This window comes from Artemia franciscana, chromosome 4 (assembly GCF_032884065.1).
Source record: "Artemia franciscana chromosome 4, ASM3288406v1, whole genome shotgun sequence".
NCBI classification, from domain to species: domain Eukaryota; kingdom Metazoa; phylum Arthropoda; class Branchiopoda; order Anostraca; family Artemiidae; genus Artemia; species Artemia franciscana.
Window position 1 is genome coordinate 48429786 of NC_088866.1, and position 20987 is coordinate 48450772.

A 20987-nucleotide genomic window follows, 5' to 3' on the forward strand; every position below is an offset into this window, starting at 1 on the left:
TTATTTTTTAACTGAGAAAATGTAGCATTATTTTGACATAAACAACCAAGAAAACAGCATTTGAGAAAAAGTAGAATTATTTTCTCAAAAATGACCAATAACTCATACTTTAATTGAAAATTTGTCATTTCCAAGAGCTCAAAAAGTATTTAAATTTGAATTCACAATAGAAGCAATTATTATATTTGTAAAGACCATAAGAGAAGGCATTGAGTGGTATGTTCACTTTATTGGTAAGTCAATAATATGAACTGTGAAATGTTTACTGGTAATCAAAGGTCATACCCTCCAAGGGAGGAAATATATATATATATATATATATATATATATATATATATATATATATATATATATATATATATATATATATGTGTATATATATATATATATATATATATATATATATATATATATATATATATTTTGACAAAACAACATTTTACCTTAATTTTCAGTTACTAGTTGCTTTTTCTCTGCCTTTAGTTCTGAGAATGCAATTCCTGTTATTTGAGTAGAATTTTGAGCAATATCAATGTTTTTTTTTTTTTAATTTAGGAAATGTATTTGCATATCTTTAAAACCTTATAGAATGGAATTGAGCAAAGTTATGAAGCTGAAAACAATTTGTTATACTTCAATTAAGCAGAAGATCTATTCTGAAAGGTTTCACTTTTATAACACACATATTTTTAAAGGTCATCAAAGGCCAGGGCCCTCTAGAGGGAGAAGGTGTGGAGGTAGCTGCTTCAAACTACCTTCCTGGGACAAACTTTAGTCTGTAGATCCATCTCTGAAAGTTTCATTTTCCTAACTTCAACCCTTTCTGAGATAGCAAGAAGTCAATTAATTAGAATTTTGCCAACTTTACCCTTACCCCCCTAATGTGAAAATATATAGCATACCCTGAGCTGATATATATAGAGATGGGGGTAAAATTCATCTGTGGTAAGTGATTATTATATTTGGAAAGATCATGAAAAAGGCATTAAGTAGCCTAGTAGCCTCTGTTCACTTTATTTGTAAGTAAATAATATGAACAGCAAAATATTTACCCTTTAGTCTTTAGATCCCTACTGAAAGTTATATTTTACAAACATACCTATTTTCCAAGATAGTGAAAATTAACTTTGGTAAAATTCTAGTTAATTGACTTCATGCTATCTTGGAAAGGGTTTAGGTTAGGAAAATGAAACTTTCAGGGATGGGTCTGCAGGCTAAAGTATGTCCTGGGAAGGTATTTTAAAGTACCCAATTCTACTCCTTCTCCCTCTAGAGGGTCCTGAAATTTGCCTACATGACAGGTATATACCTATTGAAATTTTGACAGAACAACATTTTACCTTAATTTTCAGTTACTAGTTGCTTTTTCTCTGCCTTTAGTTATGAAAGTGCACTTCCTGTTATTTGAGTAGAATTTTGAGCCATATCAATGTTGTTGTTTTTTTTAATTTAGGATGTATTTGCATATCTTTAAAACCTTATAAAATGGAATTGAGCAAAGTTATGAAGCTGAAAACAATTTTGTTGTACTTCAGTTAAGCAGAAGTTCAATTTTGCAAGGTTTCACTTTTATAACACACATATTTTTAAAGGTCATAAGAGGTCAAGGCTCCAGAGGGAGAAGGAGCAGAGGTAGTTGCTTTAGAATACCTTCCCAGAACATGCTTTAATCTGTAGATTCATCCCTGAAAGTTTCATTTTCCTAACCTAAACCCTTTCTGAGATAGCAAGAAGTCAATTAACTAGAATTTCACCTTAACTTTTTACCCAAATTAGTCTGTACAATTGCCTTCAACCTTACAGATTAGTGCGTTGATGACTAGGCTAATACAATTAGGCTAAACCTAGTTATGTTGTGGTCAGGTTAGAAAACATCAGAAGTACTGATAAAATCGTCTAGAAACAGTTTTTTATGCTGAAACTCCTTTTAACTCAGTGTTTACCCCTTCAACTGCTGAATCGAACTCAAGTTTTACTACTTACCAGCTTAAAAGCAATATTTTATTCTAATCCTTCTTCAAATGTCTTTACATTAGTTACATGTAGCATGCACTGCTGCCAGGAAGGACTTCAGAGCCGAAATATGACGGGAAGCAGAAAATACAACTTCTAGTACTACTAGCAACTCACTGCGGCACCAAGACTCCTGATGCCGTCATAGTTGTGCACACTACTCCTCCAGGTAAATATTGAGTATTTAATATTATTTACCCAAGAATAAAGTAAAAACACCACCAGATGCCATTTTTATGCACTTTCTGAATATTACAATCGCTTTTCTTGGAAATTAAATTTTAAGCCACTTTAGGACCCTTGAAAAAAAATGTTTTCATTTTATATTTTTTTAATATAAAAGTAGGTTATAGCATTTGTTTTAAATTCACTATTTCATTATTAATCCATTTTGTAAAAGTCGTACAGGATTTGTCAAAATTAATTTGACTATTTAAAAACACTCAAAACAAATCCACCCTATTTCCACAAATTTATTTTTATTTTGTGTTAGGCTGCAAAAAAAAACAGCCATTTCAACTATTTATCCAAAAGTCTCAAAGCCAACAGAAGAAATATGGAGGATGTAAAAATGAAAAATTGTTTTAAAATTTTTATCCAACTTGATTGTGACAAATCAATGCTTGTGGATTACATAACTTTAATGACACGGATTAAGATTAAAAAATTAAGTTTGAGACTTATGTTTCAACCCTTGTTATACCAAAAAATAGAAGGAAATTATCATTTTCTAGGGTCTGAAAAAGGCTTAAGGTTGAATTTGCGAGAAAAGTGATTATTATATTCAGTAAAAGCATAAAAATAGCACTTAATGGTATGTTCACTTTATTTGGAGTACGCCTAGATGATCACCTGTTCAGCAGCCTCGGTTTTGCTGATGACACGACTTCAGGAATTAAAGCGGATGCACATTGGCATCACTTAACTTAGTTAAGTAGTCTAAGTTAAGTGATTTTACTTAGGTCTCTTCACATTGGAATCTTGCCGTTCACATTGAAAAATGAAAAATGACTAATAGGACTAGGCAAAAATTTTGAATTGTTGGATCATGGAATTGAGGATGGATAACAATTATATGGTCAATGATAATGAAAGTAGCTCTGATGAAGATTTGCTGCTAATTCTTCACTTAAGGCAGCAAAAGAAGAAAATTAAAGGGTATTTCAAAGTTATAGATGCTGTTTTAACGGAATAACCCACTAATGATTTGGTCTAACTGAATTTCATATAGGGCCTATGGCCTCGTGAAGGCAATATATATATATATATATATATATATATATATATATATATATATATATATATATATATATATATATATATATATATATATATATATATATATATATATATATATATATATCTTGAAAAGAGAAATCACCAATGCAACAGCAAAAACACATAAAAAAAAGAGACAGGAGGAGAAAAGGAAGACTGTTTTCCTAAATTAGTGATTAATATAGACCAGCACTTGAATGTGGCCTTAACCCTACTCATCCATTCAATCACATAGGTCAAACAGCATAGCTAAACACAATCAACCATAAAGAATAATCTATGGACAGGCAGTCATGTCGTCAATAAGTATAAGTTGTCATTTACCAAACAATAGAAAAAATAATAAAGACAAATAATTCAGAGGCAACAACCCAACACAAGGGCTAATTTACCATATTACCAAAAACATGGTAAAATTTTAGTTTAGTGACTTCTTGGTATCTCGGAAAGGGGCTAGGTATCCCAGGGAGGTATTTTAAAGTACCTACTTCCAATCCCTCTCACTCAAGAGGACCCTGAAATTTGCCTACATAGCAGGTCTATACCTATCAAAATTTTTAGAAAACAACATTTTACCTTAATTTTCAGTTACCAGCTGCTTTTTCTCTGCCATTAGTTCTGAAAATGAAACTGTTATTTGAGTAAAATTCTGAGCCATATCAATGTTTTTTTTTCAAAATTTTGGAAATGTATTTGCATATCTTTAAAACCTTATAAATTGGGATTGAACAAAGTTGTCAAGCTGAAAACAATTTTGTTGTACTTCATTCAAGCAGAAGATCTATTTTGCAAGGTTTCACTTTTATAGCACATATTTTTAAAGGTCATCAAAGGTCAGGACCCTTTTGAGGGAGAGTGAGTGGAGGTAGGCACTTCAAAATACCTTCCCAGGACATACTTTAGTCTGTAGACCAATCCCTGAAAGTTTCATTTTTCTAACTCAACCTCTTTCCAAGATAGCAAGAAGTCACTAAACTAGAATTTTACCATATATATATATATATATATATATATATATATATATATATATATATATATATATATATATATATATATATATATATATATAGCCTAGGCTATATATGTATATAGTCTGTATCCTAGGGAATGGAAACATGAACAAAATCCCAGGTAGAAATAGGGTGTTTAATTGGGATGCTTCAATGCCCAGGTTAATAGTGAGGGAAAGTAGGATTGAATTATACTTTTTGTATTAATGTTCGAAATATGGTCAGTCAGTCAGGTATCCAGGTAAATTCTAACATTGGAATATATTTTGAAGAACTTAACAATTTTTGTACACATGGTTTGTGAAAATGATTGGTAAAATGCATTGGCATAAAATTTTAATCACAGTGTCCATTTTCTATTTAAGCAGTTCTAATTGTTCTAAGCCTTAACATTACTCTTTACTTTCCTTTAATTTTCATTTATTACCAAAATAGTTTTAAAGCATTGGTTTCTTTGACAAGTACTAATTGAATTCAAATTTTTATGTTTGGGTTACAGCTGAATTGACCAGTCAAACAGTCTTTTGCTTAAACTATAATATGAAAGGAATATTACTTTAATTTGTTTATAATTTATATATTTACTTTTTAGGAAGAAAAGACTATGGGTACATCCAATTCTACAAGAAAGGGAGAGGACTGTGAAAGGCCACCTGACACTACTTAATGACTTACTTATGAGAGACGATGAAGAGAAATTTTTAAATTTTGTAAGATTAACAAAGGCAGAGTATGTTGAATTGCTTAGTTTAGTGAGACCTTTTATAACAACAAAAAAACACCAATTTTAGAAAGGCAATCTCTCCAGAACTGAAGCTTGCTTTGACACTAAGATATCTGGGTACTGGTATGTCAATGGCAGCTCTCCATTATGAATTTCGTGTTGGTCACTCAACAGTTTCACAGATATTATCAGATACAATGATGGCAATATATGAAGTTTTAAGTCCAATGTATCTGCAAGAGCCTCAATCAGATACATAGAAAAGTGTCAGTGAAACTTTTAGGGCAAAATGTTTTTTGCCAAATTGCATTGGTGCCTTAGATGGTAAACATGTGCGAATTCAGTGCCCATACAAGTCTGGGTCTCAATTTTACAATTATAAAAGTTATTTTAGCCTTATACTTTTAGCTGCATGTGATGCTAATTACAAGTTTATTTATGTAGATGTTGGAGCTTTTGGAAGTGAGAGTGATGGGGGTGTATTTGCCAGGTCAGATCTTGGGAAAGGCATAGACACTGGGAAAATAAAGCTTCCTGACTCACTTCCATTGCCTGGAACAACAGAAAATTTTCCATTTTTTTTTGTTGCTGATGAAGCCTTTCCATTGTGTAGTTATATAATGAGACCTTTTCCTGGAAATAGACTCTCAGAAGCACAAACAATTTTCAATTACCGATTATCCACAGCTCGGCGCCTAATTGAAAATACGTTTGGTATACTTGTGCAGAGGTTCAGAATTTTCCGAACTGAAATACTAGCACAGCCTGAAAAAGTAAAAGCAATAATCATTGCTTCTGTATGTTTACACAATTTCATTATTTCAACTAGAGGAGCCCCAACTGATATTCAAGAGCTATCAATAGGAAGTGGGATTTCTCAGCTTGGCAGAGTTGGGAGCAACAATTCTTCCAGAACAAATCAAGATCTTAGAAATAGACTAATGGATTATTTCTTATCTGTAGAGGGTGCTGTTCCTTGGCAGCGAGAAAAAGCATTGAGAGGCATATTGTGACTTGATTTATAAATAAATATGCATGTAAACATATCATACACTATTTGTATATATAGATATCCTGAATATATATATAGAGAGAGAAAGTATTTAATATGAAATGACTAAAGATCAAAATATAATAACAAAAAAAAAATCAAATATTGGCTTAAAGTGAAAAAGATAAAACATATTTCAACGTTTTTTGGTATGTTCTAGTATAGCCTTCATGATTTTCATGCGACACTGCAGTGTCTCCTCAGCTGGTATATCCTTCATGAATGATACAAGTGACATTAGAAAATGCTGGTCTTCATCCATAGTTATAACTTTATTTTTATCCCTTTTTTGTTTTTCACTCAGGTATGAGAGAATTGCTTCATCAGTTGCAGATGAAGTACTTCCCTCTGTTTTGGTTCGGTTTCTTTTTTGAACGTTTTTATAAGTTTGGAAGTGCTCATCTGGAGCAATTGAAGTGGATGCTTGTGGAGATTCCGTTTCGATTAGCAATTCTTCTGAATTGGCTTCTTCTTGGGACACACAGCGAAATTCTGGAAAATAGAATACATTAATGTTTGGTGGATAAAGGTTTGTACTATAGTTTATGATTCTGTTCTGCAAAAACGAGGGAGAAGTTACTGAACAGAAGAGCTCTATTTTATTTTATTTTTTTTAGATTATATAGTTAACATACAAATAGTTTTGATGCCAGTTCTTTTATTTAAGGGAAGAGCATATACTTATACCATGCTAAGAAAGTAATTCAAATTGGGACTGAAGATCGATTTAACACAAACTCAACAAAAATAGAATTGTTTTCTATTTGGGCTACATGCCAGTAACCATTAAATATCTTTTGGAATCTAACTAAAGATTTCCCTTAATAATAATAACAATATTGATAAAAAAATATATTGCAAGGGCAAAGGAAGCCAGACAGTTGTATAGTCTACAAGGTGAACCCACCAAATAACAATGGCCTACAAGCAAAGCATCTAATAGCCAACTAGCATTTCTATTGATTAAAATCACACTACCTTCATATACTAATGCAAGAGGATCTATCCTTCCTAAGCCTGAAAAGACTTATTTCTGTTTAACTTATTTAGCCAAACCAAGGTCTATGCCTACCTGAGATTAATAGTCCTTGACTTGCCATCTGATTTGATGTATGGTAGATCAAATTTTTCCTAGTTACTTATTCATTTAATCCAGAGACTTGTCGAAATCCTACAACAAAAGACAACTCCTATTGTTTTTCTATTGTAGGCTACCTGCCAGAGACCATTAAAAATCCCCTGAACAATCTACTGTACCTTACTAGGCTGTAGATTCCTTTAATAATAATAAACAATATAGCAAGTGCTAGGGAAAAGGAAGTCAGATAGTTGCATTGTCTAACATGTGAACCCATCAAATAACAATAGCCTATAAGCAAAGCTTTTAATAGCCTATTAGCATTTTCATTGATTAAAAATCACACAACCTTCATAAACTGTTGCGAGAGTGTCTATCCTTCCTAAGCCTGAAAAGATTTACACTTCTATCTAACTTATTTATTCAATCCAAGGTCTAGGCCTACCTGAGATTACCATTCCTTGACTTGCCAGCTGATTTGAGAAACTCTCCCATGCATTGATTTTGAGATGCCTATCCTTATAATTGTCATTTTTTGGATTATACAAATAGGGCCTAGAGCTAATAAAATCAATTATCAAATGTTCAACTGAAGACATTTTCAAAGCTTTTCTGAAATAAAAGTCTCACTTATAAGTAATCACTTATAAGTTGAAAAAAGTTCAACTTTGAAATAAGCCTAAGTTAAGTGAACTAAGTGAAAGTGTAAAGTAAATTAAACGGGTTTTTCGTGCCAATGTGAACGGGACGAAAAACCAATGTGCATCCGGCATTACTCTCAAATATTCAACAAAAAGCAGGTGGATTCAAGCTTACTGCCAATGCCAGTAAAACCGAAGGAACGGCGGCAAGCGACTCACCTATGAAAATCAAATGCAGCGACGCGATGTAGAACAGGCAGTCAACTTCAAATGCCTTGGTAGCATCATCAAAAATACAGGATCCAACGCCAAAGAATTCATTGCCAGAATTCGTCAGGCTAACAGCATCTTCAACAGGCTAAATAAAGCATGGAGTTCGAGTACTTTCTCTCACCGGCTCAAACTCTGCCTGTTGAACGGTAACGTCCTGACTGTCCTTTTTTACGCATTGGAAACTTGGTTTCTTAACCAAGACAAAGAGAGAAAAATACAATCCTTTGAGAACGCTTGTCTTCGGAGACTGCTTGGTATTCAATGGACCCAGAAAATCCAAGATCCCAATCTGAGTCAGAACTCAATTTTCAAGATGGTAAACAATCATCCTCTTCAAACAACCATAAAGGCTCAACATGTCAAGGGTTGACAAATTCAAACGGATCATGTGATATTCTTTCTTTAATTTGTTTCTTCCAAGCTATCATTTCGTGCTTTAGCTGCTTAAGACCGTGTCTGACGTTTTTGCTAATATTCTTATCTTTTTATTTACAATACCGCCTGTGCCCCCGGCGTCCCCGTTGTAGTTGTGTCCCTGTGTCCCGGTCGTCATTTATATTCCCTGTGTCCCGGTCGTGATTTTTGTCCGGGTGTCCCAGTCTGTAATTACTCTTTGAGGTTCCCGGTCGTCATTTATATTCCCTGTGTCCCGGTCATCATTTGTGTCCCGGTATGTAATTTCATCAGTTGACAAACATGACGTCAGTCGACAAACAACTTCATGACGCATACAGCTCTATCCTTATAATGACGTCAGTCGACAAACATGACGTCGGTCGACACACAAACATGACGTCACTCGACACACACACACACACACACAGACCACTTATTTTTATATATATAGAAGATAACCACTTTTTCAGTCATTTTGGTGAACAAAATACGATCTTGTGAATGCTGCTGGAATACCTTCAGGAAAATTACGCAGAAGACTAGGGAGTCCATTTTTTATCATTCCCTGTAAAAAAAAATAAAATATATTAAAAAACTATCATAAAATAAGAAATTGCAAAGGTTCATCCAAACAAACGGCAAAAATGCAAAAATATGAAAACATAAGGCACAAGTTTTTTAATTTTTTAGGTGGACAGGAGGGTTTTCAAGCGTGGTCATAGAAGAATCATTCTTTATGTAGGTAATGCAATTGATTAATATAAATATTACTTCGTAAGCAGGAACCGCTGTGTAAATAGCTGGGTGCATGGAAGTATGACCCTCAGAGAGAGAAGAGGGGAGAGAGGAGATAGAAAACTGTAAATCAATTTTAATCTTTTACTTGGTCAACCTGATAAAAAAAAGAGAAGATTTCAAAGACAACAGGGCCTTCAATATGGTTAAACCACACTGCGATAGGATCAAAGCTGAAGTTTCTCGATCATCGATAATTAATTAAAACATTTTTTTCCTCCCATGAGTTTTAAAATACCTAAGAAGACAAGCATGAAGCAGGTTTGGGTCAAACAAAGTAGCCAAACGCTAGATTGGATTTGTGTGTTTCTTAGACACTAGAACAAGCTCCTAGTCTTACAAATTTTCCATATTTTATTGTGTTGCGAGAGCAACACTTTGGTCTTTTCCCATTTTTTTTCTTCTTTTTTCCTATGCCGCCGATGTCGGCTTATTCCTGGAAACTGGTAAGGGTCTAACCTGTTCGGTTTTTATGGAAAGTGTGGACCTCAGGCCGGATTTATAAATATAGCATTACATTTTGGAAAGCTCCACAGAACTCTTGCCTGGTGTCAAGAAGGATGGTTTTCGCTTGTCCACGAGCCAGAGCCTATGGTGTGCGAAGTGAAGTGGAGTTATGTAGCCTAGGTCAGAGAGGAGTATCTGAAGTTGTGCAGCCAAGCTTTCGTTTCATCAAACCATGTTTTTGCTTTCGAGTAGAAAGCTCCGTTCTAGAAAGCAAGCAGGCAGGCACCACTTTCAAATTGAAGATGGACTAAAATCTATAAGTGTTAAATATATGCCGCAGTTACCCGGCCCCACAGCCAATATATCTTCTTTGAGTGATAAATAGAAAAAATTACAGAAGCAAAAAAGCGGCATTTTCCCACGGGTCCGAAAGTGCTGCTGTGATTTTCGCTGAGTTTATCATTTGTTTTTTCAGACTTGTAATTTAGGTAGAGAAATTTTATCAGATGTACCTCTTAAACTTTAAAAGTTCTGTCATTGCTAAAGAAATTGGAGCTTATCCTTTGCTCCTTTCTAAGTGGTGACGTTAGAAAGTTGGCCTACGGAAAAAAAAAATCAACTTTTGAACTAAGACAGATAGAAATTTTTTTCGAGGGCAATCGATAGCTCTTGATGGGCTGATCAAAGTAGATGTCATAAATTTTTTGATACGAAAATTCCTTCATGAGATATACTAGTTAGAAAGTTTCAAGGGGTTGAGAGCTTCAGTAGTAGGGTACACACTGAAACCAAAAATAAGCCGATACAAATTATGAGACATGTAGAGGACTTGTAAAGAAATTTCAGATGTTAGCTCATAATCATCTTCGGCAGTGAGGGTTTTGCAAATTTTGCTATTTGGTGTACCTTACCAATAAAGTAAAAAATACCACTCGTTGCCTTTTTTTATGCTCTAGACGAATATAATAATCGCTTCTATCACAAATTCTAATTTAATCACTTTTTGACCTAACCTAACTATATAATTTTGGCGCTGATAAAACATAGTATTAATTTGTCGAAAACAACCGAGAAAACGGCGCTGAGAAAATATAGTATTATTTTGTGGGAACCAATGGATAACTCATACTTTAATTTAAAACTCGTCATTTTTAAGAGCTTAAAAAATATTTAAATTTAAAACTGTGATAGAAGTAATTTTTATATTCGTAAAGAACTTAAAAAAGGCATCGAGTGGCATGTTCAAAGTTTGAAAACAATGTTTTAAGCTTTTTTAATACCCCATATTCTGGTCATTTTTAAGAGCTCAAAAAGTGCTTAAAATTTAAAGTAGTTACGATAGATGCCATTATTATATTCATAAAGAACATAAAAAGAAGGCATCGGGGCTATGTTCACTATATTGGTAAGTCAATTATATGCACTCTGATACATTAATGGCTACTGAACACATATACTTCATTGGTAAATTTTGTAAAAAAAACAGTATTTCTATAATAAAGCCAACAGCTGAAAAACTAGCCTAGGCTACTTAAAAAAAGGGCAGGTCTACCTTTTGAGAAGGGTGACTTAAATCTATTTTTGAGCCTGTACTGTTACACAATGGAACACATCAATAGTGCAGCATAGTAAATGAACTAAAATTTAATGTTTAATTATGTTTAATATAATACTTGACACATGTGGCGGCCGTTATTAGCACATTTTTATGGACGCAAACCATCGAATGGCAGAAGTTTTTGAACTTGCAGCAGGGTTAGTTTTTTGGAACTGGAACTTTTAAGGGTAATTTAAAAAGGAATTTCGCTTTGCTAGGATATCATGGAGAAAAAAATTGACAAACTCGTAATGAATTGAAAAGTTATTGTTATAAACTATTGCAATGTTTGATTAATTTTATAATTGTTGCATAAACACTGGCCATCATTAGATTTGACATTCAACATTTCCTAAATATCTAGCATGCTAGATTCCTAATAGTGCACTGCAATTACTTTGTTTGTGTTGATTTCTGAGTATAGCTATCAAATTTACAAAAAATTTGGTCTGAGTGTATGAGATTCCATAGGCTAACTAGTATAATGACAAGATGAACATAGCATTGGCTAGTGTGCTTGATTTTTTTCTGTAACATCTTTCTAAAGATACTAATCAAGTTGCTCACACCTCCTCATCCCCTCCTCACCTCCCATGTATAGCCCTAATAATGTATTTCTTTGTTACTTCAATAATATTATACCTTCTAGCTCCTATATTAAATATCTTGATGCTTTGTAATTTATGTTTATGTGTTACTGACCTCATAATGAGGCAAAACTCCATTTGAAGTTACTTTTAAAAGCATATAATAACACAAAGAAAGATGAAAATCTGATTAATAGAAATATCTTGAGTATGAACAAGTTGGAATTTCTTGTTTTTAATTTTATTTTAGTTTTAATGTTCTTTAGGCTATGCATAGATCAATCAGAGGGGAGGGGGGACAATTGTAGGCCTATTTGTGAGAAATTGATTATTATAGTGTCATTTAGGAAGTAGGCTAGCATAATCACCTCATCTCTATGTCAGTTATGGAGTTCTGTATAGGGTATGCTAATCACAATTTTTTTTAAAGATTTTCTTCTTTCAACCTGGCATTGGGAACCTTGGTTATTATCAAGGAGAAATATCCTTCCTCCAAGGAGAAATATTTATTAAAGTGATACAAACTGAGAAACAAGGGTGGCCAGCAGCATGTCTAGAAAGGCAGCTAATTCTATGGCAAAAGGAAGAAGCTAAAGTTATAGTGACAATGAACATAATCTCACCTTACCACCATGTTCATGTTCTAACTCTAAAGATTTTTTTGGGTTATCATTGATTAATTTCAGCATTAATTAAATCATTAGCTGTCCATCATACATGCAGTTCACCTTATCTTGCTGTAAATGCGATTTGAGGTAATTTTAAGGTAATTAGTCAGTCAAAAAAAGAATGGAAGTATAACTGGGAAGCACTCAAATCAGCAACATCAAACCACTAGTCAAGTGTATGTATTCAACTATGTGTCATATGTTATCAACTCTGGAGTTTCTACAAGGAAAAATCCTTATATTGCTCCAAGCTGCAATTTAAGTTAATTAATTAATTACAGCATTATGTGGTAAAATTCTAGTTAAGTGACTTCTTGCTATCTCAGAAAGGGTTTAGGTTAGGAAAATGAAACTTTCAGGGATGAATCTATAGACTAAAGTATGTCCCAGGAAGGTATTTTGAAGCAACTACCTCCACTCCTTCTCCCTCCAAAAGGCCCTGACCTTAGATGACCTTTAAAAATATGTGTGTTATAAAAGTGAAACCTTGCAAAATAGATCTTCTGCTTAATTGAAGCAAAACAAAATTGTTTTCAGCTTCATAACTTTGCTCAATTCCATTTTATTAGGTTCCAAAGATATGCAAATACATTTCCTAAATTTTGAAAAAAAAAACATTGATATGGCTCAAAATTCTATTCAAATAACAGGAATTGCATTTTCAGAACAAAAGGCAGAGAAAAAGCAACTATGTAACTGAAAATTAAGGTAAAATGTTGTTTTGTCAAAATTTCAATAGGTATAGACCTGTCATGTGGGCAAATTTTAGAGCCCTCTAGGGGGAGAAGGAGTGGAGGTGGGTACTTTAAAATATCTTCCCAGGACATACTTTAGCCTGTAGACCTGTCCCTGAAAGTTTCATTTTCCTAACCTAAACCCTTTCTGAGATAGCAAGAAGTCAATTAACTAGAATTTTACCCATTATGCTTCTTGAATTAGAGCTAAATCTTTTCAGGACATTATGGATGAATGAATTAATCTAGCATTTTTAAGATTTACCATATAGAATAAGCAATGTGGGTGAAGTTGATTATGGCTTCAAAAATTTTTCTTGTCAAAAGTAAACAAAAAATACCCCATTAGATAAAATACTTAACAGTTTCAATAGTTAAGGCTATTTCTCTTTACTTTTTGGGCTAATAAGTATCTCTACAGGTTTTACAGGCTCACCAAATTCGCTCTGATTTTCTACTGTCTCATGAAGAACTTTCTAATTTTATAAAGAACTTTCCCATGTTTTGATTATTTCCAGAAAAATATAACATATACTTTACATATAAGGTAAAACTGCAGACAATAGCCAGTAAATATATGATTTGGACTTGAAAAAAGAAGATACACATGAAACACATATTTCACATGGTTCCATAGGAAAATTGTGATTGCAAAATAAAACTGTAGTCAAAATATAGATCTTGCACTATGCTGTAAAAATTTGGAATTTTATTAGAAAGTTTTCTACACTGCAAAATTATACTTCTATGACAGTTGGCTTGCAGCAAAAATAATCTTGTTTTTTGAAGCAAAAGTGTAATTAATACCAAAAATTTATACACCATGTTAATTATCTATTTTAACTGAAAGTGAGGAACAACATTAAAACCTAAAATAAACAGATATTATTCTGTATATAAAGAGGACTACTCACCTCTCTAGTCTATGGCTCTATAAACCAAAATTTTTAGTGCTTTAAACCTTCTTATTCCGTTTTAATGACAAATGTGTTTCTGTAGTTTTTTTTTTGAAGAGTCAGGACAAAAACTCAAACTTTAGTGTAAAGTGCAAGAAATTTAGGAGTGGCAGTCTCTTGTCAGGAAGTTTTATTAATTTTGGTTATGTGTCTACTTTTGTTTGACTTTAGGTTTCAAAATTAAAGCAATTTTAATAACATTTGCACCATATCAAGATTTGTTATCAAATTTAAGGTATAGTAACATTTAAGATGGTCTAATTAAGGCATTTCAGAGGTTCAAACTAGTTTCCTTGCCTTCATTTGTGGTATAGATCTATTTTTTAAGAGGGGCTTGTAATAGTTACAGACATTTCAAAAGTCCCTTACATGTCATAATTTAGACTCTAGATTCATTCCAGAAAATTTTATTTGCCTATCTTAACTACTGTAAAAGATGAGAGAAGGTCTCTCTTAGAATTTTGTTGGTGATATGTAAATCTTAACTTCATAAAAAATAACTCTTTTCCTTAATTTTGGTGTGAGTCTGATTTTCTTATGATTTTCAGTCATATTTACATTTGTCTAGAATTCAGGATCTAGATTCAGAGTAAATTGGTCTAGTTTCAGGAGACTTACTACATTTTAGAGCTTTATCTATTGACCTATAATGCTCAATAAATCATTCAACAAATTGTTGTTGGGTTTGGCCCATGTATAACTTTTCACAAGAACAAGGAATACTATACACACCACTGTCTAAATTGCAATGAGTCAGACCCTTCTCAGAACTTGGAAATCTACTTAATGGTCCAATTGACTCAAAGTATGTATCAATGTTATATTTGCATAAAGTTTTTCACCTAGACCAGATACTTAGAGTAAAGAAATATAACTTTTTTTCAAATTCAATTTGGAAGAATGTTAAATTGTGTTTATTATATTATTTGTTTAATGTTTCTATTTTATAATATTTTGTTTATGAATTTAGTAAGATAACCACTACAAAATAAAATGCTCTTTAAATATGATGATGCTGAATCAAGATATTCCTGGGAACAAATTCTAAAAACCCTATCAACTAATGAAATCACAACTCCACTTTTTGCTGAAACTGGGTGGCTGTAGTCCTACTGGACATAGTCATGCTGCTGTAGTCCTCTATGGTCTGCTCATTTTGAGATTTTTTCACTCTTTGTTTTGTCATGGCTATCCATTTCAGCATTAGATCTTTCATTAGGTAAATCAATTGACACTATTTGTATCTAGGTTGCCAAAATGGCATATCTGCAGTTTTTCAGGAACAACCAAGTTTATTAAGTTGAAACTTCCAGGAAATATTGGGCTAAACCAAAAAACCCTTTGTTGCCAAAATCAGCATATTTGCACTGATGTGGGTATTCAGGGAGATCTTGAAATAAACCAAAATACACTTGATGTATCCAGGTGGTCAAAAAGGCATCCCTGCAAAATCTTTGGAACAGCTTAGGGGCAGGGTACATTGAGTAGGATGCTGAACTAGGTTGTCAAAGTGTCCTGAAGATTTTTAGGAACAGCCAAGAGTGTTTGGGATCAATATATCAGATATTCAAGGAATATCTAAACCTTCAAGGAATGTTGAGGGGGTGTTGAACTAGGTCAAAATACAGAATATGAACTCAGGTTGTCAAAATTTTATGTCTACAGTATTGTGGGATCAGCTAAAGATACTAAATTTAAACTTTTAGGGTAGGTTGAGAGAGAGATGTTGAGCTAAATTAAATGTCACTATGGGTATCCTGTTTGGTAAAATAGTGTATCTATAATATCTTGGCAATGGTTAAAGCTATTGAGTTAAAACTTCAAGGGAATTGTGTATAACTTTAATAAAAAGAAATTATGTGCTTGCAGTTTGTCAAAAGAGCCTGTCTGCAGTACCTCAGAAACTGTTACTGGGTGAAAAATTTTGGGTGAAGTTGAGTTGGTTATCAAACTAAATAAAAAAATTAAATACTATAACCTATGTGTCTAAATTGTCAAAAGGAGCATATTTTGTAGGCTATATTGGAAATACTAGAGTAGTGTCCCATTATACTATAGAATAATATAATGAGATATAAAGCCTAAAAACGAAAAAAGCAATTCAGAGCTGAAAAAACTTGATAAATTAGTTACGTGGTGAAATATATGTGCATTTTTTGCCAAAATCGTGTAATTGCAACATCTCAGGGACAAATAAGAGCATTAGGTTGAAACTTTCAGAGAATGCATAGGAAGATGTTGAACTAAATCAAAAGACAATATGTATATCTAGGTTGTCAAAACCAATATGTGCAGTATCTCATGAACGGCTAGGTGCTTTGAATTTAAACTTCAGTATCTATGTAAAGAACAAATTGTGGGGATATTTTACTATATCCGTAGTGGAGAAAGAGATAATTGAAATTCAAAATTAAAAGCTCTAATCCTCTTTATGTGGATCAAAAGTGATTGAAGAGTAACGAGTCCCTCTCCTCTGCCCTTTTTTCTACCCACCCCTCAACTCCAAAGACATGTGATCAAAATTTTAGATAGCCATTTCTCATCTGAAAGGTTCAACAAATGTGTTTCAATATATAACATACCCCACAATCCCTGAGACAAGACTTGGAAAATATACACTATGTTAATATATATGTAATTAAAATAAAAGTGGGCATGTTTAATCCTGGGTGTCTTGATAGGCTTTCAACTTTTAAAGGGCATTCTTTGGGCAAAGAAAATAATATATTTTGTCAGGAGTGGAGGGGGTTCTGAAAATGGGCCAGACTCTTTGTTCCTAATGAGGTATATTTTGAGTTAACTCTTACAGATTGTTCATGTAGCTGTACACAAGATGTATAGAATATCTTGGGAATAGCTTGGTGGATTGAGTTCAAACTTTCAGGAACTGTTTGAGAAAGAAAATGGGAGGTTGGGCAAGAGTTATTTACATTTTTTTGAGGCTTGGAGGGTGAAAGGGCTGTTTGTTCTTTTGTGTCCAATCCAGGCATAAATAACGTTTTTCACTGTAAGCTACTATGAGATCTGGAATAATTTATGTAGAGCTAAGTAGCTAGATATTTCAATGGGTACTATCTGCTGTCATGTTATCAATATGGTGTACATGCAATATCTTGGTAATGGGCTAGGTTATTAAACTGATACTTTCAGGGAATGTTCGAGGGGGGGGGGAGCTGAATTGTCGCCAAGTGGAAAGGTTAGAGCTAAATCAAAACACTTGTACATCCAGATAATGAAAAAACATATCCGCAATATATTGAAAAGAGATACCAAACCACTTGAAACCTCAAGGGAATATATGCGGGGGAGGGAGGTTTAAGTTTACAAAGAGAGGCAGGTGGTAGATAGATTTCGAAATTTTACTGGGAGAAGCCAAGGAAAGAAATCCAATTTAAAAAAAAACGTGGCTCTATTGAAACTTTGTATGAAATATTCTTTTTTTTATGCTGATCTGCTTTAAAATTTAGGCCATGGCGAAATTTAGATTAAATTTTAAATAAAATTTAGGCCAGCTTAATTCTAAGTTCCAGAACCAAGAGAATCTGAATCAGGAAATAAATCTGGCTGCATTGACTCTTGACCACCTATTTTTATTTTTCAAACAAAAAATTCGAATCCTTTTTAATAAATGAACCTGAAATATCATGCATTAAAAAAGCAGTCAAATCACAATTTGATTGAACACAATTTTTTCCATAAAATGCATTCAATATTTGTCTGTATTCAAGGATTATAACATGATGAACGTCAGGATTGGTTCAGCCCTTTGGAAGGTCAAAGATTATGGAGACTTTTAGTTCTTTTGAACAATATTCCCCCTCCACCCCCCTAAAAGTCCACACTAAAACTTTTATTAATATCTTTAGTTTTATTAAACTTTTATTAATATTAATTTTGTTAATATTGATATAAGAAAATGAAAGAGCTATCAAACTGTTCATGGTAACGAACTGTAAGTAAGATGCAATGCAGCTCAATAGCAATTGACACTTAGAAGCAGATTTTTGATAACAATAGAAACATCAAAAGAATCGATTTTTGATGCTTATCCAAAATATATAAAATTCATCAAATTTAGTGGTACTCATCAAAAGTTACAAGTCTGAGAAATTTTGTCAAATTTCTTAAAAAGATGGAAACACCCCGAAAACAACAAGTGATCTTAAAGAAAATCATCCCATCAGATTCGACTTACCAGATAACCCTACTGTAGAGGTTTCAAGCTCCTATATGTAAAAAAGTGGAATTTTGCTTTCTTTTGCCAGTTGAAAGATCATGGATGCATGTTTAGTTATTTTTATTTTGTCAGTTTTTTTCCAGGGGTAATCATATCGAACGAGCGATCATGAAAAATCAGGAGAGGGCTCATTTGATCGAAAATCAAAAGTTCTAGTGTCCCTTTTAAGTGACGAAAAATGTTGTATGGCAGCTAGCCCACCTCCCTTGCTCTTTTTATCCGAAGTCGCCTGATCAAAATTTAGAGATTTTACCATTTTGCCATTTTGTTCAGCATAGTCGAAAAATCTAATAATTATGTTTTTGAGGGTGAATTAACCCCTCACTGTCCCCGGGAGAAGGGCTGCAAATTATGAACTTTGCCCTTTGCTTAGATATAGTATTGATTATTGGAAAGTATGCAGACGTTTTCAGGAGGATTTTTCTGGTGTTGGGGGGGGGGGGGGTTGGGGGTTACTTGGCAGGGTTTGGGGAAGGGAATTTTCCATGGAGGGGGGGGGGGGTAGATTTCCAAGCACTTGAAAAACGATCAGAAATTAAATAAAAAAAAAACTTTTTTTAAACTGAAAGTCAGGATCAACATTAAAAATGAAAACGAACAGAAATTATTAGGCCTACATATATGAGGGAGGTCACCCCCTCGTCAATGCCTCGCTCCTAACATTAAATATTTTTTAAGTACTTTTGAAAGAGCTATTTATTCGAATGAATCAGCCTTTGTGATTCAGGAGTCATTCTTAAAGAATTGGGACACAATTCGAACTTTAGAGTAAAGAACGAGGTATTGACGAGGGGGCAACCCCCCTTATGTATGTAATAATTTCTGTTCGTTTTAAGTGTTAATGGTGCTGCTTATTTTCCATTATTTTTTTTATTATTTAATATTAAACCAAAGACGAACAGTAGTATAGTTATATAATAATAATTTAATCAACCCTTGGGAAGAGGCCTGAAAGTTAGGCAATTCATCCACTGTTTACACACAGTATGCTACTGAGAAAAGTGGATACGCTTGACCTTTACTTCGCAAAAAGACGAAGAAAATTCGGGTGAGCCTTTTGGATCATGCTGAGAGGAGTGTTGAACTAAATCAAAACACGTTATGTGCAAATGGCTTATCAAAAGGGGGTAACTCAAGAATGACTGAGCTTATTAGCTTGGAACTTTCAGGAGATGATAAGGAAAATGATCAATTGACCAAAACGGTACTATTTGCACGCTACTACTTCTACAACTACAATTGCTACCATCACTAGTACTAATAATACCACTAAAACTACTGCTTTTGTAGCAAGTACTGCCAAACCCTATGATATTGGAAAAACATCTGAGGAAATGTTGAGACGAACGAAACTAAATCAAATATTGAGGGGAAAGAACTAAATCATAGAATAGTATATACATACAGATTATCAAATGGCATTCCAGCAATATTTTTTGAACAGCTTACCATGCCAAGACCAAAGTCGCAGGCATCATGAAGGGGATGTTCAACTGCTCCAAAGGCAACATATGCGTGCTACTACTGCTATTATTGGTGTTGCAACTACTATTACTAGTACTACTAATATGAGATTAATACTGCCACTACTTTTCCTACTGCTACCACTACTGCTATCACCTTATTTCGAACTTGCTAGCGATATGGACGAATCTAGTGTGTGCCAGTCAGTGATGAAAGGGCTACAGGACACCTGCTGCATCCCATTGTGTGGGCCATGGTTTAGTCACCAAAGCCACGGTTTAGTCAACCAACTTCTGAAAGTTTTGGGGCATAATAAGTGAGATGTTCACCCGACTAAAAGGCAACATGTACCTGCTACAGCTGCTATTAATACTGCTGCTACTATTGTCACTGCTACTACTAATAACACAACCCTTTTACTGCTACAACTGCTCATACTGCTAACACTAGTGCTATGATACTAGAACTATTATGGCAAAGCGTATGAAAGTGAAAATCTGACAGAAAATTGAGAGAATATTTGAACTAAACTAAAACACAATATGCGCAGGCAGATTGTCAAAAGGCTGTGTCTCCAAAATATTTTTGGGTATTAAGTTGGAACTGTTAGAGAGTGCTTAAGCAGGAAGATCACTCGACCAAAAAGTAATATGTGCATGCTACTACTAATACTACTTTCACTGCTACTATTACTACTACTACTACTACTACTGCAACTTAACTAATCAAACTAATACTTTAATTGCAACTACTTGTAAGGCTAAGAGAACTAAGATGAAAAAGACATCAAAAAAGGGTTAAAAGGGTGCATCAGCAATATGTTTGGAACGGCTTACCGAATCAAGGTGATACTTCCGGGGTATCATAAGTGGAAAGTTCAACTGATCAAAAGGCGATATGAACATGCTACTGCTGCTACAACTGCTACTACTGCTACTAATACAACTGCTACTTTTACAGCAACTACTTGTAAGGTTGAAGGAATTAAGATGATAATTTCAAGAAGTGTATGAATATGCGGGTTATCGAAGGGTATAT

General features: G+C 33.6%; 2 protein-coding genes and 1 long non-coding RNA gene across 7 annotated transcripts in view; 2 read left to right on the top strand and 1 right to left on the bottom strand.

The window, feature by feature from the left end:
- LOC136026533 (calsyntenin-1-like) overlaps positions 1–2070 on the bottom strand; it is a 241190-nt gene extending 239120 nt beyond the window's left edge. The window contains exon 1 of one of the 2 annotated variants that reach the window (XM_065703206.1): positions 1984–2070. The gene's annotated coding sequence lies outside the window, so the exon portion shown is untranslated. Of the gene's footprint in view, positions 1–1052; positions 1078–1983 lie in introns of those variants that run through there. The other variant, XM_065703207.1, reaches the window with a different exon arrangement.
- An 863-nt stretch (positions 2071–2933) lies between these two features.
- Positions 2934–6071, top strand: LOC136025672 (uncharacterized). The gene is made up of 2 exons (XR_010617144.1): positions 2934–3171; positions 4894–6071. It is a non-coding gene; the product is annotated as an uncharacterized LOC136025672 (long non-coding RNA).
- Positions 6072–11419: 5348 nt separating this feature from the next.
- Positions 11420–20987, top strand: part of LOC136026535 (complex I intermediate-associated protein 30, mitochondrial-like) — a 57490-nt gene continuing 47922 nt past the window's right edge. Inside the window, exons 1-2 of one of the 4 annotated variants that reach the window (XM_065703211.1) lie at positions 11431–11491; positions 17058–17163. In XM_065703211.1, the coding sequence (XP_065559283.1) occupies positions 17152–17163 (12 nt within the window). In that variant the 5' untranslated portion in view covers positions 11431–11491; positions 17058–17151. Of the gene's footprint in view, positions 11492–17057; positions 17164–20987 lie in introns of all 4 variants that reach the window. The other 3 variants (XM_065703212.1, XR_010617331.1, XM_065703213.1) reach the window with 3 other exon arrangements.